Source organism: Mesoplodon bidens (assembly GCF_964165515.1).
Source record: "Mesoplodon bidens genome assembly, chromosome: 4".
Lineage (NCBI taxonomy): Eukaryota > Metazoa > Chordata > Mammalia > Artiodactyla > Ziphiidae > Mesoplodon > Mesoplodon bidens.
Window position 1 is genome coordinate 138,260,580 of NC_138160.1, and position 27,824 is coordinate 138,288,403.

Here is a 27,824-nt window from a genome sequence, read left to right on the forward strand (position 1 = left end):
CCTTTCTGTCCCTCTCCATGCCTCCATGTCTCTTGTATTTCGTTTTCTCCATCTCTGGAGGCCGCACCTCAGTCCCCGCCCAGAGGCTGTTGAGATGTGGGGCGTGACAGGGGCGGGCCTCTCCTTGTGGCCGGCTGGTCTGGGTTAAAGGGCTGGGCCGCCTGACGGCAAGTCAGAGCCGAGGTTTCGGTTCAGGCGGATCTGGTTCGAGGGAGGGAGGCCGAGACCGCAGGGTGAGCGCGCGTGGGGGCGGACTGTAACCTGAGGGCGGCCTCAGCCTTGCGCAGTAACCCGAGGTGCACCAGCTCCGGGGCTGGTAGCGCGCGTACGAGGGTTCTGCGCGCGGCGGCGGGCGGGTGCACTGCCGGCCCCGGGAATCGCCAGGAGTGAGTGAGTGAGTGAGTGAGTGAGTGAGTGAGTGAGTGAGTGAGTGAGTGAGTGTGTGTGTGTGTGTGTGTGTGTCCTACCGTCGCTGCATTTGTGTGTGGTTTCTTCTATGTGCGCCTCGGAGTCCTGGGTGTATCCTTCTCTCTGGGTGTCCATGGTGGGAAGGGCCTCAAGAAGACACCCTTCCGAATCGGGGCATCTTAGACGGATCCAAGCCCAGACCTGTGACGCCTCCTTAAGGCTGATTGGGGTCACTGGGATTTCACCACTCCACATTGTCTTAAAGGGGAGGCAGTGCGTCCCACTGATGAACCTTAGGCTTGTGGTGCCACCGCCTTCACAGTCTCACACACATCACAGGCGCAGAGCCCCCAACTGACCCTCTATGAAAAGAGGATGCCTGCCTGGGTCCCCACAGTTGGCTGTGAGGGTCACGTGAGGTCCTGCAGTTGGTCCCAGCTGATGTTTGTTGGATGTTTGTTTGAAATAATGCTCCCTGGTGTCCCAGGGGCCTGGCCCTTCCCCCTTGGACCAGAGCGGGGCTAGCCAGCAGGGACCATGCAAAGCAACTGAGGCCCACCAGCTGATAAGTCTCAGGCTGGAGGTGGGAGGGAGACAATGGGGGAGCTGGGATTTGAACAAACCAGCCCCGGCTGACCCCAAAATCCTGGGCACTTTCCGATGGCCCTGGCCTCTCTGTATAGCCCAGCTTGGGTTTCTGAGCAGTAACATTAGCTCTGGGCTAGTGTGCAGCTGTGACCTTGGTTGGTATCCGCAGAGGGTTTTGGATGACTCTGGAGACATTCAAGTGTCATCCAGATGGTATGGGACCCCATCTCTCCTCCCTGGAAAGACTTGGCCCTGATTCTCAAAATCCTGGGTGGCTGAGTTACAATAATGAATGTGATGGTAGTACCAACAGCCGTGAGAGGTACCTTTGATCAAGGACTTACTGTCCTTGATGAAGCACTGAGCTGAGCACATTAAAAAACGCTTAGTTGTCATCTCAGCCCCATGAAGTTGGTAATATGGTTCCTGTCTTATGGATGAGGAAGTTTAGGCTCCGAGAGGTGCAGACACTCACCTGAGGTCACACAGCTAAGATGCAGAGCTCCAAGGAGTCCTTTCTGAGGTGCACATCCAAGCATGGCCACATTTGATCGAGATGATGGGCAGAGACAATTGCAGCCCTGGAATGATCTAGATTACTGGTAGTTTTTAAGCTTCTTTTTCTGCCAGGATCTCCTTTGGGCCAAAGAAGCTGCAGGCAAATGCCTAAAATATGCCCAAAGCTGTGGTGAGTCTCATCCCTCCACATCCTGTTCTGCCAAACTGGCCCTGCCGTCATATTTGCCACTGAAACTCTCAGAACCCCAGAAATTTGGGTGGGCCCCCTCCCGGCTCATAACGTCTGGGGCCTGACACTTTGGAAAAATATGAGTTTTAGGTGGGACAGCCCTTTGGCATAGAGGCGTTCGAAAAGGTACCATGAGCCAGCTTAGGGGGCAGGCTGTCTTGACTACAGGCTGCTGGAGGGAATGGAGAGCAGGGCTGGGATGTAGGGCAGTGGGGCCAGTGTTGGGTGCTTGGCTGTCAGGCCACCATGTGGGGAGTGGAGGTAGTATGTACAGTGCCTGTGGCTCAAGAAGAGGCAGATATATGGTTTCTGGTGGGCCAGGGTCCACGTTACTGCGTTCGTTCTCAGGAGTCCACACACCTTGTATGATGAGTCCCCGTTTGGTGTCTGGGCTAACTTGACAAACCAGTACTCCATGGGCGTGGGCCAGCCTCAGAGCCAGTCACTGGCACCTCCATCTTCAGATAATGCAGTAGGGTGGGCGGGGCCACCTCTGCCAGGGTGGGGCTGCTGGGGGCCTTGCCTGGCTTCTGGGATGAGATTGGGGGCTGGTGCTGAGAGGAACAGGCATGCCAGCCTCCCACAGCATCCTGAGAGTGTCAGCTTTGAATTTGTCTCACTTTTATAAAATACTGTAATAGAAATAGGAATAATGGCTGAAAATTTGCATGTTATGTGCCAAGCCTCATCTCACTGAAGTGTCCCAGACAACCTTAGGAAGTAGGTCCCTTTATTATTAACCCATTTCACAGACTGGAAATGGGGATGCTGAGGATGGGGACTGGACTCACTCCAGGCTACTTACTTGGGGAGGGGCAGAGCTGTGATTTGAATCCAAAAATGCATTTTTAAAGAATAATGCAATCCCCAAACACTTCTTCATTTTATTTTTAATTTTTAAAGTTGAAGTGTAATATACATACAGGAAAGTGCACATTCTAGAACTGGGGTTTTTGCAAACTGAACCTGTCACCAGCACCCAGATCAAGAAAGAGAATAACTGCCTGCATCCCCAAACATGCCCCCCCATTGAAGCATCTTAATTCATTTTTCATTAATTTCAACTAATTATTTTTTTATTGAAGTATAGTCGATTTACAATGTTGTGTTAATTTCTCCTGTACAGCAAAGTGATTGTTATACATATATATTCCTTCTTTTTTTATATTCTTTTCCATTATCACAGGATATTGAATATAGTTCCCTGTGCTATCAGCTAATTAAATCTTAACAGACATTACTTTTTTTTTTTTGTGGTACGCGGGCCTCTCACTGCTGTGGTCTCTCCCGTTGCGGAGCACAGGCTCCGGATGCGCAGGCTCAGCGGCCATGGCTCACGGGCCCAGCCGCTCGGCGGCATGTGGGATCTTCCCAGACCGGGGCACGAACCCGTGTCCCCTGCATGGGCAGGCGGACTCTCAACCATTGCGCCACCAGGGAAGCCCCAGACTTTACTTTTTAGAGCAGTTTTAGGTTTACAAAAAAGTTACCCAGAAAGTATAGGGTTCCAACACACCCCCTCAACTCCGCTGTTATTAACCTCTCTCATTAGTGTGGTTCATTTGTTACACTTGATGAACCAATATAGAACATTATTATTATTTTTTTAACATGCTAGGTTTTTCCCCCATCTTTCATTTATTTATTTATTTATTAATTGGCTGCGTTGGGTCTTTGTTGCTGCGCGTGGGCTTTTCTCTAGTTGTGGCGAGCGGGGACTGCTCTTCGTTGTGTTGCGCAGGCTTCTCACTGCGTTGGCTTCTCTTGTTGCGGAGCGCGGGCTCTAGGGCGCGCTAGGCTTCAGTAGTTCTGGCTTACAGGCTTAGTTGCTCCGTGGCATGTGGGATCTTCCTGGACCAGGGATCAAACCTGTGTCCCCTGCATTGGCAGGCAGATTCTTAACCACTGCGTCACCAGAGAAGTCCCTAGAACATTGTTATTAACTAAAGTCCATAGTTTACATTAGAGTTCATTCTTTGGCTTGTACAATTCACTAATTAATTTTAATAGTTAAAACACTTTTGAATGGTCAATATGTGCTCAGGGTATAGAAAATCAAAAAGTCCCCAAAGATGGAGACAGAAAGGTAAGCCTCCCTTCCAATCCTGCCCCCAGTTTTTGCAGGCTCCTTTCAGAGGCAGCCACCATGATAAATTCCTCACGGGTCCTCAAAACCTTTTTTTTCTGCATTTAAAAAAATTGAGGCTGGGCTTCCCTGGTGGCGCAGTGGTTGGGAGTCCGCCTGCCGATGCAGGGGACGCGAGTTCGTGCCCCGGTCTGGGAAGATCCCACATGCCGCGGAGCAGCTGAGCCCGTGAGCCATGCCCGCTGATCCTGCGCATCCGGAGCCTGTGCTCCGCAACGGGAGAGGCCACAGCAGTGAGAGGCCCGCGTACCGAAAAAAAAAAAAAAAAAAAAATTAAAAAAATTGAGGCAAAATTCATCTAATATAAAATAACTATTTTAAAGTGAACAATTCTGTGGCATTTAGTACATTCACAATGTTGTGCAATCACCACATGTATATGTTTTCAAAACATTTCCATCACCCTGAAAGGAGACCTCCTCACTCCCCACTCCCGTTCCCCCCAGCCCCTGGCAACCACGGATCTGCTTTCTGTCTTCTACCTATTCTGGATATTTTATATAAACCAGATTATACAATACATGGCCTTTTGTGTCTGGCTTCTTTCACTCAGCTTGATGTTTTTGAGGTTCATCCATGTTGTAGCCTGTGTCAGTGCTTCATTCCTTTTAATGGCTGAATAATATTCCATTGTATAGATACACCATATGATATTTATCCATCAGTTGATGGGTATTTGGGCTGCTTTCACCCTTTGGTGACTGTGAATAGTGCTGCTATGAATATTTGTACACAAGTATCTGAGACCCTGTTTTCCATTCTTTTGGGTATACACCTAGGAGTGGAATTCTGGGTCATGGGATGATTCTATATTTAACTTTTTGTGGGACCAAATTGTTTCCCACTGCGGCCGCACCACCTCAACACTTTTTGTAGCACTTTCTTTGGGGGTTTGGACAGAACTGCTCTGTCTGAGGGGAGGAGGAACCCAGCTATGGAAAGTAGAGGACTTCCTCAATGCACCCATTTGTTGAGCTCCTCCCGTGAACATCAGATGGACCTCTTTCTATTATTCCCTTTTTGTGGATGAGAAGACTGTGGCTTCCAGGGTGAGAGCCAGTTGGGGACCCACAGCATGTGTTTCTTCTGCTCGGAGTAGAGCTGGTGTCTGTCCCAGGAAAGACTGCAGCCTGCACCTGTCATGAGGGATGGTGAGGTGGGCACAGGGTTTCTCTGGCCCTCCCATGCACCCACCCACCTGGAGCAGGGACCCCTTTTTCAGGGCTCACACTTTATCTTGTTCCAATTCCTTCCCATTTCAATCCTTCAGGAAGTCATCTCTTTGGTCAGGATATCAGCTGCGATTTTCCTGGGTGGAGGTGGGGGCTTTTGCTGTGACTCCAAGTCCCCCAACTTCCTCTGAGGGTTACTGGAAAGATGAAAGGCATGCATGACTGTGAAAGTCACTGCATACAGCAGGTGCTCAATAATTCTTTTGAGAGCAAAGGAAGGGAGGTGGATGATTTCCGTGCAAAATGGACTGTCAGGGCAGAGCTGGGCTTGCAGGATGAGGGGAAGCTGGTGTGGGCAGAGCTGGGGGAGGGGCATGCAGGGTGGAGGGAACAGCATGTGCAAAGGCTCTGAGGTAGGAATGAGCTTAGCCTGTGGCTGGAGTGGCCAGAGTTGAGTGAGTGAGGGGGAGAGCAGTGGGAGACAGAGTTGGAGGTGTCAGCAGGGGCAGGCCACACAGGGCAATGGGGTCCGTGGAAAGGAGTCTGACTTGCTTTCAGAGTGTAATGGGGGGGCATAGGAGGATTTTAGGAAGAGCCCTCTGACTTTTGTGTGGAGAATGGACTGCTGGGGGCCAAGGATGGAACTCAGGGGACCGATGGGAGGAGGCTATCACAGTGTTGACTTGACATAGATTGGGATGATGGATGGAGAGAAATGAATGGATGTGAAAGATGTTTAGGCTGGATGACTGGCAGCAGCTGGCAACAGATCGAATGGAGGAAGAAGGAGGGAGGTAGGGGGTGAGGTGAATCTGATATCCCTGGGCGAATATCCACGAGGTGGCTGGACCTATCAAGGGGGCCACCAAGACATGGGAGGCAACTCAGAGACGAGTCACGGAGGCCATGGGAGGGGGTGAGATCCTCAGGAGGTGTGCACAGAGGGAGAGGAGACCACCCAGGACCAAGCTCTAAGGAACACCAACATTTACAAATTGGGTGAAGAAAGGGGGGTCCAAAACAGACTGAGAAAGGGGATCTTTGTGGCTGAGGTGGAGGATGGGTAGGGTTCACCTCCCAAAGGGCTTTGGATACCAGGCTGGGGGGAGTGGGGAGCCATGGAGGGAGTTAGAGCAGAGGAATGACAGGCCTTTAGAAAGGTATCTGTAGTGGATGGGGTGGAAGCCAGACTACAGCCAGCTTGCCCACGGGTTAGATGTCACCCATGTGACCTGTTGGCTGAATATGTTGACTCCAGCCCACCCCAAGAAGTCTTGGGCCTGCCAGGATGGTGACCCCCACCCCATCCTTCCACTCCAGACCACACACAGGAAAGGTCATACCATGGTGGACTCAGAGATCATCTCTTACAGCTACCCCCAGTTCCATATGGGGAACTGGGGGTGACAGTAAAAGCAGTCAGTGGAGGAGTTAGGATTAGAACCCAGCTGCTTATGGTGTGTGTGTGTATGTGTGTGTATGTGTGCATATTTAGTAAGAAAGCCCCCTTCATATAGATTCCTCACTTCACTCAGGCCTCTGCCCAGATATCCCTCTCCAGAGAGGCCTCCCTGGGCTACTTCATCTAAAAGAATTGCTCCCCATCCTCTTACTCTGAGGATTAGTGTCCTGTGGCTGCTGTAACAGATTTCCATGAACTGGATGGCTTAAAACAACACAATTTTTTAGCTCTTGGATTTGGAGGCCAGAAGTCTGCAATCCAGGTGTTGGCAGGGCCACACTCCTTCCGAAGGCTCTAGGGAAGGATCCTTCCTTGTCTCTTCCAGCTTCTGGGGGCTCCAGGTGTTCTTTGGCTTGTGGCTGCTTCATCCCAATCCCTGCTTCTGTCTTCACACGGCTTTCTCTTCTGTTTGCCGAATCTCCCTCTGCCTCTCTCTCTCTCTCTTTCTTTGGCTGCGCTACATGGCTTACGGAATCTTAGTTCCCTGACCAGGGATTGAACACGGGTCCTCGGCTCCCTCTGCCTCTCTCTTAGAGGGACACTTGTGATTCCAGTTAGGACCCACCTGGACAATCCAGAATCATCTCCCCATCTCTAGATCCTTACCTTAATCCCACCTGCAAAGATTTTTCCATATAAGGTCACAGGTTCTAGGGATTAGGATGGGATATCAGTGGGGGGCGACCAATATTCAGCCCCTCCCCCATCCCCACTTTACCTTCTTCAGAACGTGTAGCCTTTCTGAGGTGTCCTAGCATGTCTGTTGGTGGTCACCACCCCTAAGGGCCAGGGCCATGTCTGTCCTGCCATCATTACATCCCCATGCCTAGAACAGAGTCACACACATAGCAGGGGCTCAGAAATGATTTGCCAACTGAACGCTGAAGAGAAGCATGTAGAACCCTTAGTGGAAGTCCTGGCCTGTGGAAGCCAGAGGAAGGTCACAATTCTCCGTAGTAACCGCTAGCTGGCTTCCCCGATATTGCTGGAGAAAATCATTATCCATCGTTAGATTGGTAAAGAAATAAATACCCATGGCTACTTTCTGTGGAGTGTGTCACCTAGAGCTGCCCATGGGAGAGGCAGCCCAATTGCACATCAGTGGTCTTAGTTCAGAGCATATGCCTGGGACTCGTGACTTGGAGCTCTCTGTGTTTCATTTTGGAATGTTGCTTACTCCCCACCCCTCCCCCTCTCCCATCCAGCCCTCCAGAGGGCATATTGCCTACACCAGGCTTTCTGTATTTTAAAAAAGATCTTAACTGTGGTAAAATACACATAACATTTACCATTTTAACCATTTAAGTGTATAGTTCAGTGGTCTTAAGGGCATTCACATTGTTGTGTAACCATCACTACCATCCATCTCCAGAACTTTTCCATCTTCCCCAGCTAAAACTCTGTATCTGTTAACATTAACTAACCATTTCCCCCTTCCCCAGACCCTGGCAACCACCATCCTCCTTTCTGTGCCTATGAATTTGACCAGTCCAGGGACCTCATATAAGTGGAATCATACAGTATTTGTCCTTTTGTGTCTGGCTTATTTCATTTAGCATAATGTCATCAAGGTTCATCGGTGTTGTAGCATGTGTTACAATTTCCTTCCTTTTTTTTTTTTTTTTTGCGGTACGCGGGCCTCTCACTGCTGTGGCCTCTCCCGTTGCGGAGCACAGGCTCCGGACCCGTAGGCTCAGCGGCCATGGCTCACGGGCCAAGCCGCTCCGCGGCATGTGGGATCCTCCCGGACCGGGGCACGAACCCGTGTCCCCTGCATCGGCAGGCGGACTCTCAACCACTGCGCCACCAGGGAAGCCCCTCCTTCCTTTTTAAGGCTGCAAAATATTCCGCTGTATGAATGGACCACATTTTGTTTATCCATTGATGGATGCTTGGGTTGCTTTCACTTTTTGGCTATTGCGAATAGGTCCACCATGAACGTGAGTGTACAAATATCTGTTTGAGTCCCTGCTTTCACTTCTTTTGGGGATCTACCCGGAAGTGGGATTGCTAGAACATACGGTAATTCTATGTTTAATTTTTTAAGGAACCACCATACTGTTCTCCGCAGCATGGCTGCACCATTTTACATTCACTCCTGCAATGCATAGGTTTCCAATTTCTCCACATCCTTGCCAACACTTGTTATTTTCTTACTTTCTTTCTTTGATGGTAGCCATCCTAATGAGTCGTCATGTCATCTGCCTTGTAAGTCAGACCATTCCAATGGGGTCCTCCACATTTGGTAATGACCCATCCACCTGCTTTCCCAGGACACAGCAACCAATAGAACCTTCCCCTCTGCCTGGATGATGTGGTTGGACTTTGGCTGGTGGAAGAGCCAGTGGGTTGGAGGCCCTGGGAGGGGGCACCCCTGGCAGAGGTGGGTGGATGTTGAGGACACAGGTGAGAACCTGCAGTGCAGGGTTTCCTTAGCTCTGTTGTCCAAGGAGGTGGGAGCACAGAGGGAACCCTTGGTTCATAGGACTGAGTGGAAAAGATTGATGAGAGCAGGACCTGAGCATTTTCAGCAGTCTCCTTGGTGTTGTCTGAGATCCATGGGCCCTCAAATTGATTGAGGTTGGCCTTGGTGGGGGTTCAGGGGACCCCTGCCAGCTCCCAACTCCCGTGAGTTGGAGGCACTGAGCTTGAATTGTCTTGAAAATAGAGAGAATGACGGGACCTGCCTTCAAGGATTGCTTTAAGATTCCATGAAATGAGGCACCACCCATGCACCCTGGTGGTGCATGGCAGGTCACTGTGTTATTAGTATTATTGGTACACACCCACTCTGTTTTGGTTCCTTCAGGAGCTGACGCTAGGGCAAGGATTTGAGTGCAAGTAGTTTATGTGGGAAGTGATCACAGAAAAGACCAATAAGGGAGAAGGCAGTGAACCTAAAAGAATTGAAAACAGGGACTCAAACAAATACATATACATGCATGGTCATAGCAGCACATTTCATAGTAGCCAAAAGGTGGAAACAGCCCAAATGTCCAATAGATGAATGGATAAACAAAATGTGATAAATTCTTACAGTGGACTATTACTCAGCAGTATAAGAAATGAAGCACTGATACATGCTACAAAGTGGATGAAACTTGAAAACATCATTCTGAGTGAAGGAAGCCACAAAAGACATGAAAAGTCACTGTGTATGATTCCCTTTATATGAAATGTCCAGAATAGGCAAATCCGTAGAGACAGAAAAAAGATTAGCGGTTTCCAGGGGTGGGGGGAGCGGGGAGTGGACTGCTAAATGGAGACGGGTTCTCCTTTTGGGGTGATGGAAATGTTTCGGAACTAGATAGAAGTGGTGATTGCACAGCATTGTGAATGTATTAATGCCACTGAATTGCTCACTTTAAAATGCTTCATTTTATATCATGTGAGTTTTACCTCAATTAAAAAAAGAAGAAGGCGGGCCTCCCTGGTGGCGCAGTGGTTGAGAGTCCGCCTGCCGATGCAGGGGACACGGGTTCGTGCCCCGGTCCGGGAGGATCCCACATGCCGCGGAGCGGCTTGGCCCATGAGCCATGGCCGCTGAGCCTGCGCGTCCGGAGCCTGTGCTCCGCAACGGGAGAGGCCACAGCAGTGAGAGGCCCGCGTACTGCAAAAAAAAAAAAAAAAAAAAAAGAAAAATTAAAGATAAAGGAGAAGGAGAAGAAGAAGAAGAAGAGGGAAGTAAGACAGGGGAAAGGAGGCAGCTAACAGAGAAGGTTTCTCTTGTGGGCAGCTGAAGTTTAATCCTGCTGGGGAACCCTAGCAGTGCATGCAGAACCCACACCTCAGGGTCATTGCACTGGAAAGAAGGAGCTGGATTATTTATCCAGCAACGCTCATCAGTCATCGATTGAGAGCTACTTTTGGCAAGGAGGAGGGGAGGGAGTTTGTTTCAATTTTCTAATACTCTGGCCACCTGCGCATGGGCAGAGAAGTTGGGAGGGATGCCCTGAGAAGTCAAGGCTGAGGGCATATGGGTGGGGCCAGCTGGCTGGAGGTCACTGCTCTGGGAAGAAGCATCCTTGGTGTCTGGGACTTACATGTATTGACTGCCTACTAAGTGCCAGGCACATCATGCTTGGCTCCACAGGTCATCGTGTGTATGGCACACATGTGGCCAGAGGGTGGTTCCCACCTGCACTGACCTTCACCCTATGTGTCCCCCCAGGATGCTGCCCATCACAGAGCACCTGCTGCACCTCCTGGGATTGGAGAAGACGGCGTTCCGTTTGTATGCCCTGTCTGGGCTCCTTCTCTCCCTGCTCTTCTTCCTCTTCCGTCTGCTGCTGCGGTTCCTGAGGCTCTGCTGGCACTTCTATATCACCTGCTGCCGACTGCGCTGCTTCCCCCAGCCGCCCCGGCGCAGCTGGCTGCTGGGCCACCTGGGCATGGTGTGTGTGGCTGGGCAGGTGGGCTGGGTAGGGCAGGGCAGGTACAGATGTTCAGTAAGGATGATGGACCTGCTGGCTTCCCTCATCCCCTCAAGAATCTAGTTGGAGCCATGAACAGACCCATTTTACAGGATCTGAGTGAGACTGAAGTTCAGAGAGGGCAAGCAGGGACCCAGGATCACACAGCTTGGATGAGGCAGAGCCGACTCTAAAGTTCTCTCTACAATTCCAGGCTATTGCTGTAGCAACAGGTACCAGTGCTTGTGAAATCCCAGAGTGGGAGGCGGGGCACCCCACCTACCCCACAATGTGGTTTCACACACTCTTTCTCTTTAATGCTGTGGTCCCAGGCGAGGATTCCAACCCTTTTCTTTCATTTCATTTCTTATTTCACATATATATTCCAAGTATTATTTCAGGCACTTTATAAATATTAACTCATTTGGTCCTCTTGACAATCTTAGAAGGTAGGTCCTGTGACTATCTCCATTTTTCTCCGGAGAATACAATGGCACAGAGAGGTTAAGTAGCTGGCCTTAGGTCACAGAGCTCGTAAGTGGCAGCGTCTGGGTTTAAACCCAGGCTGTCTGGCTCCAGCGTCCCTGATCTTAGCTGTCTACCCTTGCCCCTCTAGCTTCTGGATGAGAAAGGCTGGACTTTTCTAAAAGGGCTTCAGAGGTCAGAAGAGAGAAAGTCAGACTCCTGAGGGTGCTGAGGCTTTTGGGGCCAGAGTCCAGCCCCTATTTCCCTGCTGGACTCAGCTGATCCCCCTTCCAGGCCTAAATGAAACTGAGGGACAGTTGTGGAGACCTTCCTGGTTCAGGCCTCATGCTGAACTTGGAGGAAGGCTTTGGAGAGGCACTTTGGGGCAGTGGTCACCAGTGTGGGCTTGCCAGTCTCTACCATGTGCTGCCTGTGTGACCCTGACAAGATATTTCACCTCCCTGGGCCTCAGCTGACTCATCTGCAACGTGGAACTATAATCATTCCTAATAATCTCGTGGGATTGTTTCAACGATTCCTGAAGTCGTGTCTGTGGCATGCTGGGCACTGAGCCTGCTACACCGTGGTGGATGTATGTGCTCAATTCCTGGGTCCTGCGGAGACTGGAAGTAACAAATGATTCTAGACACATTTTAGACACTGCTTGGAGTGAGTGTCTGAGAAGAAGGAAGCAGGAGACATATTTCCACTCAATAGTGCAAGAAACATGCATTTTATTGTCCTCCTGGAGCCAGCACTCACCAAGTTTTGGCTGTCTGTGCCTGAATCTCCTCCCTCCTTCCCATTCTCCAACCACTGCTCAGGCCTCCTCCTCTCCTGCTGTTCCATGGTCCAGCCTCCTCACTGGGCTCCTGCCTTTAGTCTTACCCCTCCAGTCCATCCCTCTTCCTGGTCCCAGAAGGATTCTTGAATCCAGCCATGTCCCTCCCCTGTTTACACACCCTCCATGGCTCCCCATTGCTGTCCTGAGAAAGTCCCAGCTTCTCAGCTGGAGTTCAAGTCCCTTTAGACTCCAACCCCCACCCTCCTCACCTATTCTACCATCTCCCTCTGGTCCCATAGAATGACTTTCTGCTCCTGGGACAAGGCTCTGACTTTCCACCTCCATGGCCTTTGCCGAAACTGTGCCCTCTGCCCAGAATATCCTTCTCTGTTAGATGAACTTCTACTCATTTTTCATGCCCCATATCCAATGCCCTTACTCCAGGAAGCCCTCTGGCATGGATGGTGGTCCTGGAAATAGTGGCCAGGCTCTGGTGCCATGGGCGGTTGGCCAGCGCCAGTTCTGAAGTCCAGCCTTGACCCCGTGGGCCCATCCTGCCTCCCAGGCCATGAGACCTGGATGATGCCATGATCTCCCTTGGGTGTGGACAGGCTCAGGGCTGAACCTGATCAAGAAGGAGACACAGAAACCAGAGAGGAGTCATTTGTTCATTCATTCATTCATTCTACAATTGCTGGACCCTACCACTGGCCAGGCACTGGGTTAGGCTCCTTTATATCTGAGCTCTCCCAAGTCTCATAGCCTGTGAAGTAGGGATGGACCTGCCCTATATTATGGATTCGATCTTTGGGGCTCAGAGAGGTTAGGTGACTTGCCCAAGATCACACAGCTGCTGAGGGTGGATCTGAGCTCAGATCCACCTGACATTGAGCCTGAAGTGCTCTGCCTCATAGAACATGTTGGTTAAGAGCAGGCGTTTTGGAGCTTGGGGGCCTGTGTTCAAATCCTGGCTTTACCACTATGGCAGGTGATGCCAGTGTCTGCGCACATCCTCTCGGCCCATTTCTGGCTGCAGTGGGCTGACTTCTAGTTGCTAGCACCTGTGTTCTAGGGCTTTCTCTAGCAGCTGAAGCCCACTCTGCACGGGCGGACTGTGAACTTCAACCTCAGCCCATGATTATGGGACTAGGGGAGTTGGTATCAAAACACCCCAGCCCCCTCACCCTCAGGTGGGTTAACTCTGAGATGGATGTCCCCCAGAGGTCCCCGGTGGGACTGAGCCCCAGTTGTCCATGGGAGTAATTCCCTTGACAACTCTTTGCTGGCTGCCTTCCCTCTCTATCTCACTTCCCCTCTCCCCACCCATGTTTCTGGGGATCACCACCCAAATAAACTGCTTGCCCTAGAACCCTTGTCTCAGGTCCTGCTTCTAGGGGAGCCCAAACCAGGACAGTCCCTTTACTCACCTGTAACTTAAGACAAGTCATTTTACCCTTCTGAGTAAAGTAAAATGGGGAAAATAGTAGCAACTACATCATAGGGTTCTTGTGTGGGTTGAATGCATGAATATCTGAAAAATGCCCACAGCAGCACCCAACTGCAAGCATGTGTATGTGTTAAAGAGAACAATACTAGTAATATTTTATTACGAACATAGAGGAACTAGATTAATGCTAACCATTATCATTACTGTGTTTACTCTTACTGCTTTTATTTCTTGAACACCAGCCGTGTGTCAGGCCCTGTGCTGGGGCTCTTCCACTTTGCTATTCCATGAATCCTCTCAACTACCCTCAGAAGGGGAGTTGACTTTCCCCCCAGTTTTCAGATGAGGGAATGGAGGCTCAGTGTGGTGCAGCCAACTGGCCGCAATCATACAGCTCTTCCCAGCTAGTTTTGAGCGCAGGGAAAGTGGTGGGAGGGAAGGGCTGGGGGAAGCCAGGACTGGACACCTTCTCACTACCCTTCTCTACCACCCCCTGCAGTATCTCCCGAATGAGACAGGCCTCCAAGATGAGAAGAAGGTGCTGGACAGCATGCACCATGTGATCCTGGTGTGGATAGGACCTGTCCTGCCACTGTTGGTTCTGGTGCACCCTGACTACATCAAGCCCCTGGTGGGTGCCTCAGGTAGGTGGGCTGGGCCTCTGAGTGATGAGTAGACCCTCAACTCCCAGAGCCTACCTACCTGGGTTTCTAGGCAGGTGGGCTATCCAGAAGAAGGGCCATTTGAAGGATGAATAGGAGTTTACCAAAGCCACAATGGCAATACAGATAATGGGAGCAGCGTGGGAAAAGGCGTGACAATAAAATTCCCAGGAACTTTTAGAGGATGTTCACCTCTCAAAGTCAGAGCAGACATGTTCGGATAGGCAGTTGTTTGCCCAAGCTTTTGTTAAATGCTTGTTGCTCAATTTTAAGCCATGGCACTCCTATCATTTGGGTTCTGACACTCCCACTGTGGCTATCGCAGCCTGCAGGCTGGCCCTGAGTGGCAGAGAGGGAGAGGTAGAAGGATTGCTTCTCCCTTCTGCCATCCACACCTATTTCAAGGTGCAGGATTCCCAAGTGTGCTTGGCAAGCTCTTGCTCAGGCTTCAACATGCAGCTCTAATGACCTTCTCCTCCAGGAAGCCTCCTTTGATCCCCCATCCCCTGCATCGGCAGGCGGACTCTCAACCACTGCGCCACCAGGGAAGCCCTCTTCTACCTTTTTAATATCTTTTTTCTTTCTTTCTTTCCCCCTCCCTCCCCTCTCTACCAGCTCAGAGCATCTGTTTTCTGAGTGTCACCCTGCATGGTTATGAGACCCCAAGTAGACCAGGGAGTGGAGCCCCCATCATCAGCTTGGCAAGTTAGTAGATGCTCGGGCCTCTTCTTCTCCTCTCCCCTGCCCTCTCTCGGGACAGGCAGGATATCCAGTGCCTCCCCCACTGGAGAAGCTGGATGGTAGACTCCAGCTTGGGGAGGGTGGGGCTGTGTCAGTCACGAGAGGCAACTTGGAGTCAGGCCTCGTGACCCCAAGGTGCCCGGGCCTCTCCATGCCTGCCTGCCTGAGATTGGACAGACCTGGTCCTAAGTCGTAAATTCCATCCCCTATTGGGGCCTCCTTGGGACCACATCTTGGGGGTTTGCTCCTCTAGGCTTACACCCACATACCTGATGGGCCCTGAGAAAGGCATGGCTCTTCTTAGAACCTCTGTTTCTTCATCTTTTAAGGGGCCTTTGGGATATACAGAGAAAGTAGGTGAGAATGCTTTATAGAAGACAAGGCAGGATATACAGGCATTTAATTGTAGCTTGTTTTCATACCTTCGTTGTAAACATGGAGCTGAAACCACATACCATATAATTACTTATTTTACAGTGCAAGGTATTTCGTGTGGTCACAGCGCTGCGCAACTGTCGCCTCTCTCTAGTTGCAGCGCCCTTTCATCACCCCATACAGCACTCCATAGCCATTACGTTATCACTTCCCATTCCCCCTTCTCTTCATCCAGTGGTAAATACTTTCTGTCCCTATGGATTTTCCTTTTCTGGATATATCATAGGAAAGGAATTATACAAAATGTGGTCCTTTGCACCTGACTTTCACTCAGAATAGTTTTTGAGGTTCATCCACATTGTAGCAATGATCAGGACTTCATTCCTTTTTTTTTTTTTTTCCGGTACGCGGGCCTCTCACTGTTGTGGCCTCTCCCGTTGCGGAGCACAGGCTCCGGACGCGCAGGCTCAGCGGCCATGGCTCATGGGCCCAGCCGCTCCGCGGCACGTGGGATCTTCCCGGACCGGGGCACGAACCCGTGTCCCCTGCATCGGCAGGCGGACTCTCAACCACTGCGCCACCAGGGAAGCCCTAGGACTTCATTCTTTTTTAAGGCTGAGTAATATTTCATTGTACGGATGTATGGATATACCATATTTGCTTATCCATTCATCTGCTGACATACATTTGGGTTGTTTCTACCTTTTGGCTGTTATGAATAATGGTGCTATGAACATGTGTGTACAAGTTTTGGACATATATTTTCATTTCTCTTGGGTAGGTACCTAGTTGTAGAATTGTGGGGTCATGTGGGAACTCTATGTCTAACTTCTCAAGGAACCACCAAACTGTTTTCCATGGTGTCTGCACATTCATTTTTCCCTATTAGGGTCCTGCTGTGAGCTGGGGACCCAGATATTCATCTCACAAGTTCTTGACACAACTGAGCAATAATTATAGTCACAGTAGTAAAAATAGCCAACAATTGGTTAGTTATTCATTTATGTGCATGAATATTTAATGAACACCTACTGTGTGCCAGGAGCACATTAGTTCATTGAGTTTTTGTAGGGTTGCCATGAGGTAGGCAAGATTGTTCGATTTTCTTGCCCAAGTTTACACAACCAGTTAGGGCTGGGATTTGAACCCAGACCTGGCCAGCCCAGAGGCCAAGCTCTCAACCACAGTAATATGCAGCTTCCTGCTGGGCACTTGTGGGGGCTTTTCTTATATGACCTTCTTCAGGGTAGATGTTACCATCTCCTTGTTACTGGAGGGGAAAGTGATGGGAGAGGCAGCCTGGATACAGGCTCTCCTGGCATTAGGTGCTGAGGGTTGGATTAGAGGAGGGACCTGAGGATGACAGAGCAACGGTTCGGCTGGAGAGAAGGTTTGGAGAAGGTTTCCTGGAGGAGGCATCAGTGAAACTGGGCTTTGAAGGATGCATAGGAGTTTGCCTGATGAGAGGTCCCAGGTAGAGGGTCCTAAGTGCAAAAGTGCAGATGTGTGAAAGTGCCAGGGTAATTCAGGTCACTTGGGGTGTCTGGAGTGAAGACGACATGTGGGGAGAAGTAGGAAATGAGACAGGAGCTGGACTCAGAGCACCTATGTACAAAGTGAAGGAGCTTGTGTTTTATCTTGGGGGTGTTAGGGAGCCATGGGAGGTGTTTGAGCAGGATAGCCATTGGACAAGTTTGTGTGTCAGAAAGACCCCTGAAGGGCCTAGCATGGAGTCCAGAGCCCAGAGAGGAGAGGAGTGACTAGACTCCCACCTCCTCCTCCAAAGTTGCCTCTTCCTGGAAGTCTGCCTTGACTTCTAGCAACCCTTTCTCTGTGCCCCCCTCTGCTCCTGGCACACATTCTACCTTCTTGCTAATTACATGGCATGCCTTTGCTTCCCTTTCCCACTACACCCAGAGCTCCTCCAGGCAGGGTGTGGAGCTGAGCCATCTCTGGGGCCGAAGCATTGCCCAGCATGGGTTGGGCACAGAAATGTGGCAGCAGAGGTGTGTAGAATGGGAGAACGAGTGGACAGATGATTGTGCATACAATTGGCCAATGCCTGGGGAGTGTAGGTAGCTGAATCATATCTCAGGTAAAAGTGACATCACCTGAGTTTCAGGTACTTCCTTCCTGGGCCCTGCCCATTCTGTCCCAGATCTATTCAGCACATAGAAAGGGAATGCATTCACTCATCCATCCACCCACCCACCCACCCATCATCCATCTATCCATCCATCCATCCACCCATCCATCCAACCATCCAACCATCCATCCATCTACCCATTGATAGTTCTCATTCATTCATCCTTTGATTGGTTAATTCATTCATACAATAAAAATTTATTTAGCACCAATAAGTTAGTGATCAACAAGGTCCCTCCCTTCAAAGCGCTTGTAACTGGATGGATACAATCCAGAGTGATTGGTGGGAGAGGGAATGGCATCCAGGCAGAGACTGGAAGAATAAGGAAAGAGTGTTTGAGGCAGAGAAGGCGCCTGGTGGAAAGACTCAGAACAGAGAGGGAACACAGCTTTTCAAGGACCTGAGAAAAGCTCTATGATGTAAGCAAGTTGGGTGTGTGCGGGGAGGGGTGGTTGTGGTGGAGGAGAGAGGTGTTCTGAGAATGGTCTGGACTGGGATACGTCATTCAAGGCTTTGTACATGGGTTGAGCAGCTGTGCTTGAGGCTGATGAGGGCGTGGGCAGAAAAGGACATGGTCAAATCTAGAGTCAAGTAAGATCCCCCTGGGTCTAGGGTACGGGACAGACTGGAAAGGGCGAGGCTGGAGGCTGGGAGCACAGGAGATGTAATTCAGATGGCCTGAGTTGGCAGAAAAGAGGGGGTGGATTAGGAGAAGAATCAGGTGAAGAAAGCCATACTGGAGAGAAAGCACAGCCTGGGCAAAGGTTTGGAAGTGAGGGACAACGTGTGGGGTTATTTGGTGTATGCTGAAGGATGAGATGGGAGAGGCATACAGCAGCAAGATAGGGCAGGGCCTACAGTGCTAGCCTGAGCTTGAACTTTTTTTACAAAGGTTTTAGGGAGCCATGGGAGGTGTTTGAGCAGGGAAGGCTCACGTTCAGATCAGCATGTTATAAGGCTCTCTTTGGGGCAGGTGTGGAGGATTGGACTGGAGGGGTGGCGTGGGAGGTGAGAGCCCAAAGTGGAGGCCCAAGGAGGTCATAAGTAGAGGTCAAGGGTCAGAACTCTGTTTTGAGACATCATCACCTCTTCTCTCTCCACAGCTGCCATTGCCCCCAAGGATGACCTTTTCTATGGCTTTCTGAAACCTTGGCTGGGTGAGCTCAGGACTGAAGCTGGGGCTTCAGGAAAGAGGGGGCAGGGTGTGGGGTTTGTTGGTGACGTCCTTAACCTTGGTCTTCTGGGTCCAGGAGATGGGTTGTTGCTCAGCAAAGGTGACAAGTGGAGCCGGCACCGCCGCCTGCTGACACCTGCCTTCCACTTTGACATACTGAAGCCCTACATGAAGATCTTCAACCAGTGCACCGATATCATGCATGTGAGTCCCAGGGTTTCTTGGGAAGAGGGTATCCTGGAAGTGAGGCTGGTCCAGGCTCGAGCTCATGGGCAAACCATGTGATGCCAGGAAGCCTCACTTCCTTTATCTATAAAGTGGTCTTATAGTGAACTTGCAGCTGGGTCACTGTCAGCCCGGCTGAAGGTCTCTGGTCTCCATACCCATTTGCCACGTGTCTTTCTCTTCCAGGCTAAATGGCAGCGCTTGGCAGAGGGCTCAGAAGTCTCCCTTGACATGTTTGAGCATGTCAGCCTCATGACCCTGGACAGTCTTCAGAAATGTGTCTTCAGCTACAACAGCAACTGCCAGGAGTGAGTGTGGCCTCCCTGGGGAACATAGAGTCAGCTGCTCCAGGGGTGAGGTGATGAGAGGAAAAAGGAAACTCTTAGCTCTTAGGCACTCCTGCGCGGCTGGTGCTCTGTCACTGACAGGCTGTGTGGTTCCGGGAAACTGACATCACCTCTCTGAGCCTGTTTCCTCATCCCCAAAATGGACATCTCCATCCCATCCCCACAGTCATCGTATGAGAATTATAGGGGATAATGTGAGTCGATAGCTTGGCATACAGTAGGTGCTCGGTAGACGCTAGTTTCACTCATTCCTCCACAAAAGGTATGTGGTCTTTGGAAAGACCCTTCCCACATTTTCTGAGCCTCAGTTTCTTTGTAAAATAGGGATGACAATCCCTGACCTTCTGAGAGATTTTTTTTTTTTTTCTGCGGTACGCGGGCTTCTCACTGCTGTGGCCTCTCCCATTGCGGAGCACAGGCTCCGGGCGTGCAGGCTCAGCGGCCATGGCTCACGGGTCCAGCCACTCCGCGGCATGTGGGATCTTCCCAGACCGGGGCACGAACCCATGTGCCCTGCATTGGCAGGCGGACTCTCAACCACTGCGCCACCAGGGAAGCCCCTGAGAGATGTTTAAAGCATAAAATGATATAGCACTGCCCTGGCACATGATGGATGTCGAGTGAATATTTGTTGAATGAATGAAATAACCATAGCTCTGGTTCATTCATTCATTCATCAAATATTTGTTGTGTACCTACTATGTGCCTGGCACCATGCTAGCCACTGGGGATATGGTGGTAAGCACTAAGCCCAATTCCTTGGAGCTTACAGTCTAAGTGGGGATATAAGGAATAAGGGACATAATGACTGTCAAGTTTGTAGCACATAGTAGGTCCTCAAAAACAAGCTGCTGACTTTGTTACTCTGGGCCTTGTAGTGGTATTGTTTCAGTTGGGTAAGGTGGAGATGGCCTTGGTAATTAATTCATTAATTGATCCAAGAAATATTTATTGAGTGCCTACTGTGTACCAGCGCTAGAGTAGAATACAGTGGTCAACAAAACAGATAAGGTCTTGCTCTCCTGGAACTTACATTTTAGTGGGAAGACAGGCAGTAACCATGAACAAATAAACAAGAAAATGGCAGTTGGTGATTAGTGCATGAAAACAACAAGCATGCTTCAGAACTAAGGACAGCTCTTTGCAATCCTGCCCCCTACAATTTAGTTTTTCTTTTTTTTTTTTTTATAAGAACTTTACTGAGATTAATTGACATACCATACAATTCACCCATTTAAAGTATACAACCAATGGTTTCTAGTATATTCACAGAGTTGTGCAACCATCACTGTAATCAATTTTAGAATATTTTCACCAAAAAGAAACCCTGTACATTTTAGCACTCATCTCCCACTTCCCACTTCCCTTCCAGATCTAGGCAATAACTAATCTTCCTTCTGTCTCTATAGATTTGTCTTTTATGGAAATTTCATATAGATGGAATTACACAGACTTCTGTTTCTGGTTTCTTTCGGTCAACATATTGTTTTCAGATTCAACCATGCTGTAGTTGAATTATCAATAATTCGTTTTAAAAATTGCTGAATAGGGCTTCCCTGGTGGCGCAGTGGTTGGGAGTCCGCCTGCCAATGCAGGGGACACGGGTTCGTGCCCCGGTCCGGGAAGATCCCACGTGCCGCGGAGTGGCTGGGTCCGTGAGCCATGGCCGCTGAGCCTGCGCGTCTGGAGCCTGTGCTCCGCAACGGGAGAGGCCACAGTGGTGAGAGGCCCGCGTACCACAAAAAAAAAAAAAAAAGAAAAAAAATTGCTGAATAATATTCCATTTACCACATAATACCACGTTTTGCTTATCCAGTCATCTGTTTATAGACATTAAGGTTGTTTCCATTTTTTGCCTATTATGAGCAATGCTGCTATAAACATTTGTGTACAAGAGGTTTTGTGTGAACATTTTAAATTCTCTTGAGTATATACCTAAGAGTAAAATTACTGGGCTATACGGTAATTCTATGTTTAACCTTTTTTGGAACTGCCAGACTTTTTCCATAAGTTGGTTGCAACATTTTACATTCCTACCAGCAGTATGTGAGGGCTCCAGCTTCTCCACACCCTCATCAACACTTGTTATTATCTGTCTTTTTGATTATAGCCATCCAGTTGGGGTAAAGTGGTATCTCATTGTAGGTTTTTTTTGCATTTCCCTAATGACGAATGCTGTTAAGCATCTTTTCATATGCCTGTTGCCCAGTTGTATGTCTTCTTTGGAGAAATGTCTATTATATTCTTTCCCTATTTTAAAATTGGGTTATTTGTCTTTTTTATTATTGAGTTTTAAGAGTGCTTTATATATTTTAGATACAAGCTTCTCATCAGGTATATGATTGGCAAATATTTTCTCCCACTCTGTGGATTGTAGCCATTTAATTTTAGTGATGCTACATCTATTTAGGAGTCCTCATCCCTCTTTGGGCCTGTTTTAAAATGTACCTAGAATGTAGTTTTATTCAGGTATGGTGAGGCCAACAGATCAAGAAACAATTGCCATTGAAAAGATAGTTTGTTACTTACTGCTCCCAAGATGAGGAGGCATGCCACACCACACAGGGCCACATGGGGAAGCACCAGAAGAAAGCATGGCAAAAACATTTTTAGGGGTGTTCTACGGGAAACAATGGGAAAGGCAGGGTATGCAGGATTAAGATTGGCTAGTTTGAATAATTTCAGCAGGCTCTGGGGCACAGGGGTGCCCCCAAGTTATCCAGTGCTTGGCCCTGGGGTGATTAAGGCAGGGGGATAGTGGCTCAACCCAATAATGTTTGGAGTATGGACTCTGGATTGGCTGGTTTTCAAAAGAAAGGCATGCTCCTGGGTGAGTCATTTGCTATCTCTAAGAAATGGCTCGTCCTGGGAGGGGTGGTATCTCTCCAGTCACTGAAGCCCCAGATGGCAGAGCATCAAGAATACAAGGAAATAAGAAAATAGAGTTAATTCAGGGCCTCTCTTTGTAACCTGCCCTTTGGGAGAGGAAGCTTGTCTTAGGGTGCAGGGCTTTGCTCATGGCCTTTCTTCTCCCTGGCAGGAAGATGAGTGATTACATCTCGGCCATCATTGAGCTGAGCGCACTGGTGGTCCGGCGTCAGTATCGCCTGCATCACCACATTGACTTCATCTATTACCGTACAGCAGACGGACGGCGTTTCCGGCAGGCCTGTGACACCGTGCATCACTTCACCACGGAGGTCATCCAGGAGCGGCGGCGGGCACTACACCAGCTGGGGGCTGAGGCCTGGCTTAAGGCCAAGCAGGGCAAGACCTTGGACTTCATAGATGTGCTGCTCCTGGCCAGGGTGAGGCTGGACCCTGGAGGGTGGAGATCTGCCCAGGACAGCCTCCTCATGAGTTGCAGCAATTGTGTAAAATGATAAACATCCAAACTAACATGGATCTAGAATGCAGGCAGATGCAAAACACGTAAGACTGTATTCGTTCGTTAGGGTTGCCGTAAAAAAGTGCCACACGCTGGGTGGCTTAAATGACAGAAATAAATTTTCTCAGTGTTGGTTTCTTCTGAGGGCTCTCTCCTTGGCTTGTAGCTGGCTGTCTTCACCTGTGTTTTCCAATTGTCTTCCCTCTGTGCATGTCTGTGTCTTCATCTCCTCTCCTTATAAGGACACCAGTCATATTGGATTAGAGCCCACCCTAATGACCTCATTGTAACTTAATCACCTCTGCAAAAGGCTTATCTCCAAATTAGGTCACATTCTGAGGTACTGGGGGTTAGGATTTCAACTTAAGGGTTCTGGGGTGGGGCTGCAGAGGGACAGAATTCAGTTCACAACACAAAGATGCAATACAAGACCTTGAAGAAATGTGACACTTGCAGAGATAGGTGGTCACCTATTTGTGGTGCTTCTGTGGAGTTTCTGAGCAGCACCTGGGTTCTGGATTCAGACAGTCCTGGATTCCGGTTCAATAATAGTTCTGCTGCTTCATGGATGTTTGACCTTAGTCATCTAAGTCTTCCCTCTGAGCCTCAGTTTCCTCATTTACAGCATGATGATCATAAGACCCGATCACAAGGTTGTTGTCAGGCATCTGGCAGTATGCTTGGCTCTAGGAGCTGCTGAAGAAATACAAAGTCCCTTCTTCCTCTCATCTTTGGCTCTCTTTCCATCTTTCTTAGACAAGTTGCATACATCTATCTGCCTGGGATCCTTTCCCCTGCCGCTTGGCTTAAGATAAAGAAGGGGGTGTCTTCACTTTGGAAGAACTCCTAGGATGTGGCGGGTGGGATGAAGTGAGCCGAGCAGAGTCTGCTGCCCATTCCAGGATGAAGATGGGAAGGAACTGTCAGATGAGGACATCCGAGCTGAGGCAGACACCTTCATGTTTGAAGGTGAGGACATGGGGTGTGGCTGGGGAAGGATGGGAAGGGGCCCCATTGTCTGAATACAGCATCTCCGCTATCTTTCGGCAGCATCCATTTAAGCTCCTTATCTGCCTGCAGGTCATGACACAACATCCAGCGGGCTCTCGTGGGTGCTGTTCAACTTGGCCAAGCATCCAGAGTACCAGGAGAAGTGCCGGGAAGAGATCCAGGAAGTCATGAAAGGTCGGGAGCTGGAGGAACTGGAGTGGTTAGTCTGGGGTCATGGGGGTAGTGGGGGCAGGTTGAGTTCAAAGCCTTGAGTATTAATCTCTCTGCTCTACCATTTACTGACTGTCTAACCTCAGACAAGTCACTTAAGCTTCTTGAATTTCAATTTCTTCAACTGCAAAATGGGGATGACAAGTAACGCGTATGCCTACCTCATAATGCAGGAGTTCTTAGTTAAGAGTGTCTTAGTCAGCAATGGTTGCAATAACGCTGCCTAACAAACACCCCCTCTAAGTTCAGTGGTTTGCAGCAAGCATTTATTTATTGCTCTTGTGTGCACATATTTCTTGCTCTTGTCTGCATATTACTCTTGTTACTCTGGGCTGCACTGAGTTGAGTGGAGATGCTTCCAAGCTTAGGTTTGGGTTCAGGTTTTTTCCACGTCTCCTCATTTTTCATGGACCAGCAGCCACACTGGGCATGTTCTCCTCAAGACAGACTCCAGAAGCACAAAGAACCACTCAACTTAAAACCTCTGCTTGCATTGTAACATTCCATTAGCTAAAGCAAGTCATCTTGCCAATCCCACCATGAAAGGGGTGGGACATATGCTCCAACCATCCGAGCAGAAGATACTCAGAATCACATGGCAAAGGGCATAGTGTAAAATTCCAATGTGGGGGGAAGTGTAAGAATCAGGAATAATAATCCAATTTACTTCAGATGTGTGCTGTGTGGAGCTGATTCTGGGCGATGCAAAGAAAACACAGCATTGAACAGCGAGAAAGTTCCTTTTGGTTCATTGTCAGCCATTTGGATTGTGACCTCAGGGAGACACTTTCAGTTGGTGCCATTGTGTCTTTAACACCTTGCTAATCCTTGCTAATCTACCTTTTTAAGAAAGGGAGAAGATACCTCAGGTTCTGAGAATTGGGCAGGAGGTGGTATCTAGCCAGAATTTAATAACTGTCTTCTGTTTTCCCAGTGGTGTTTATATTTATGGATACCTTTATACCAGGCATGCCATCTGCCCTTTATGGTAGCAACAGAGAGTTTCTACGAAAGATAACCTGTTAGTGTAAAGAAAACAATCTAGATCATAAACCAAGGGTTATAATTAATCCAATTTTGTGCCCTGAAGTCCAAAGGAAAACACTAATGTACTGTAAGAAGAAGATGTATGGGTTTATAAATACTGAAATTGATCTATACAGGCTGGTAAATCGCTGCCATCCCAGGTCCCCCTGGCTGTCCTGGCACCTCCCCAGGGATGCCCCCTGACCTCCACATAATTAATCAGTTAAAGGGTTAATGCTGGGCTCACAGACATCCGGCTAATGCTGCTCTGATTGGTCAGGGGTCAGATATTTTACTTGCTGAGGATTAGAGGTGTGTGCAGGGCACAACTGCAAATGCCTGAAGTTGGGGCAAGTCTGAGATCCTGGACTGGTTTCCTGCAGCTGCTCCTAATTGCCTGTGCACATGTGTGTGTATATGTGTCTGGGGAAGGGGGTGGCACCATGGCCTGGACCCTAGTTACCCACTGTTCCACATTCCCCAGGGACGACCTAACCCAGCTGCCCTTCACCACTCTGTGCATCAAGGAGAGCCTCCGCCAGTTCCCACCTGTGACCCTGGTCTCCCGCCGCTGCACAGAGGACATTAAGCTCCCAGATGGGCGCATCATCCCCAAAGGTGCCCTCTATGTGCTCCCTGCTGCCTGCCTGCTCTATTGCCCATGGGGGCCTGGCCATGCATGCCCCAGGTCCACCGTCCCTGTAGGCAGTGTATAGCCTGTTGCTTCTGGGGTGATGGGGGAGACTCAGTTGTGTGTGTGTGCTGGGGAGATAGAGGTTGGTGAGTCCAAGCAGAAAGGAAGGAGCGGGTGTGGCAGGGTGGGTCCTGTGAGGGTGCACGTAGGGAAGGTTGATTTCATTCCGTTGCCAGATATTCCCTGGAGACCAGGTCCTGTCCTGGGTGATGCTGGGCATCTAGAGAAGCCTCATTCCCGGGCCCAAGCTTTGAGTACCACCCAGACTGGGGAAGATACATCAGGGCACAGACATTCCCAGACACATGGGGTGAGGGATGGGCTAAAGGGAGGGACAGAGGCTGGAGCAGCCCCAAATAAGGAGCGAAGGCTGTATCTGGGGTGGAATGCAGGGAGGGCTGCCTGGAAGAGGGAACGTGAGAGGTGAGCCTTGGGGGTTGGAAATGAGAGCATGTTTATGGAGCAGAGCCTCAGGGTGCAGACAGTGAAAGGCCTTGAATGCCAGGATGAGGCACTTGAACTTGATCCTCAGGGCAGTAGGGAGCCATGGGAGGTATTTGAGCTGAGGAGGAGCAATGTCAGATATATGAGTGAGAAAGATCCCTGTGTGGCCAGGATGGCAGCTAGAAAGATGGGGATGGGAACCTCTTATGGAGAAGCAGGGGGAGTGGATAGGGCAGCAGAATTTTTTAGGGAAGGATGGGCAGGAAAGGGTGGCAGATGGCTTGTGGGAATAGCACGGCTCCAGGGAGAGCCAGGGAGGCGTAGGTCTCCAGAGGAGGTCCTGGTTTCCCTCGGTTCCACTGACGCAATGACCCCACCCCTCCCCACAGGAATCATCTGCCTAGTCAGCATCTATGGGACCCACCATAACCCTACAGTGTGGCCTGACTCCAAGGTGAGCTCCTGCCCCAACCCTCTCTTCTCTCAGCTTCTTTCTTCTCAGAAGGGACAGTCCTTGGTCAGCAAGGCCTCCCCTCCCCTCCTCCCCAGGGAGCCAGATGGCAGGGCTGGGTGTAGGGCTTGAGTACTCCTCCCATTTATTCACCCATTCACTCTTAGTTCATTACATCAGGAAATCTTTATTGAGCATCTACCGTGTGTCAGACCCAGTGCTGGGCACTGAGGACAGAGGAAGATACTGTCTTTGCTCTCACGGAGCTCACAGTGAAGTGCAGAGGAATAAAATAAGCTAATAAACAAGATCATTTTGGATATTAATAAATGCTCAAAGGAAACAACTGGAGTGGGTCGGGGGGTGGGGGAGAGCACTTTAGCTCACATGGTGAGGAAAGGTCTTACAAAAGAAGAGATGTTTGAGCTGAAACTGAAAACATTCACACTGAAAAGTGAGGAGCAGGGAAAAGTGTGTTCCACATGAAGGAAACAGCAAGTGCAAAGGCCCTGTGGTGGGAATGGGAAGGAGACAGGTGTGGCTGGATTGTAATGAGGTTCTCTCTGTCCTGCTGGTCTGGTGCCCAGAGGCTGAGGGCGGGAACCAGATTGGGATGGCTGAACCAGCCCTCAGGCTCACCCCCAGTCTACTCTTGCCTAGGTGTACAACCCCTATCGCTTTGACCCGGACAACTCACAGCAGCGCTCCCCGCTGGCTTACATGCCCTTCTCTGCAGGACCCAGGTAACTTCTATTTTCCCCAGTCCAGGTGAAGCGTAGGAGACACATCGAGGCCAGTGGAAGATCAGGGATGCACCCATCAGGAGTAGAAACCACGTCCACTCGGGTGTCCCCGCCAATCCGGTACCCTTTTCGAGCCCTCAATACACCAGGAAGCCCCCAAATCAGACTCTGCTATATCATCCATGGGTACCAACTATCTACTGTATGCCAGGCCCTGAGTTCTGGGCTCACATGCTCCTAACGGCTCTCTGATGCCTTTGTCTGGAAGTTGAGGTTCAGAGGGGGAGGTCATTTACCACATCCCAGGGACCCCGCACACACAGCGGCTGGGCCTGAGTTCCCTGTTCCCCGTCCTTCAGGAACTGCATCGGACAGAGCTTCGCCATGGCTGAGATGCGTGTGGCCGTGGCGCTGACGCTGCTGCGCTTCCGCCTGAGCGTGGACCGAACGCGCAAGGTGCGGCGGAAGCCCGAGCTCATTCTGCGCACGGAGGATGGCATCTGGCTCAAGGTGGAGCCGCTGCCTCCGCGGGCCTGCGAGTCGGCGCGCCCCTGA

At 49.9% G+C, this 27,824-nt stretch overlaps 1 protein-coding gene across 1 annotated transcript; it reads left to right on the plus strand.

Moving 5' to 3' along the window:
- Nucleotides 1-218: 218 nt before the first annotated feature.
- CYP4F22 (cytochrome P450 family 4 subfamily F member 22) lies at nucleotides 219-27,824 on the plus strand (the record flags this gene model as incomplete). The annotated part of the gene is made up of 13 exons (XM_081230681.1): nucleotides 219-233; nucleotides 10,696-10,918; nucleotides 14,132-14,276; nucleotides 18,660-18,713; nucleotides 18,807-18,934; nucleotides 19,142-19,263; nucleotides 22,343-22,610; nucleotides 23,593-23,659; nucleotides 23,771-23,900; nucleotides 25,422-25,555; nucleotides 26,465-26,529; nucleotides 27,187-27,269; nucleotides 27,629-27,824. The coding sequence occupies exons 2-13, from the start codon at nucleotides 10,697-10,699 to the stop codon at nucleotides 27,822-27,824; spliced, it is 1,614 nt and encodes a 537-aa protein (XP_081086807.1). The 5' UTR covers nucleotides 219-233; nucleotide 10,696.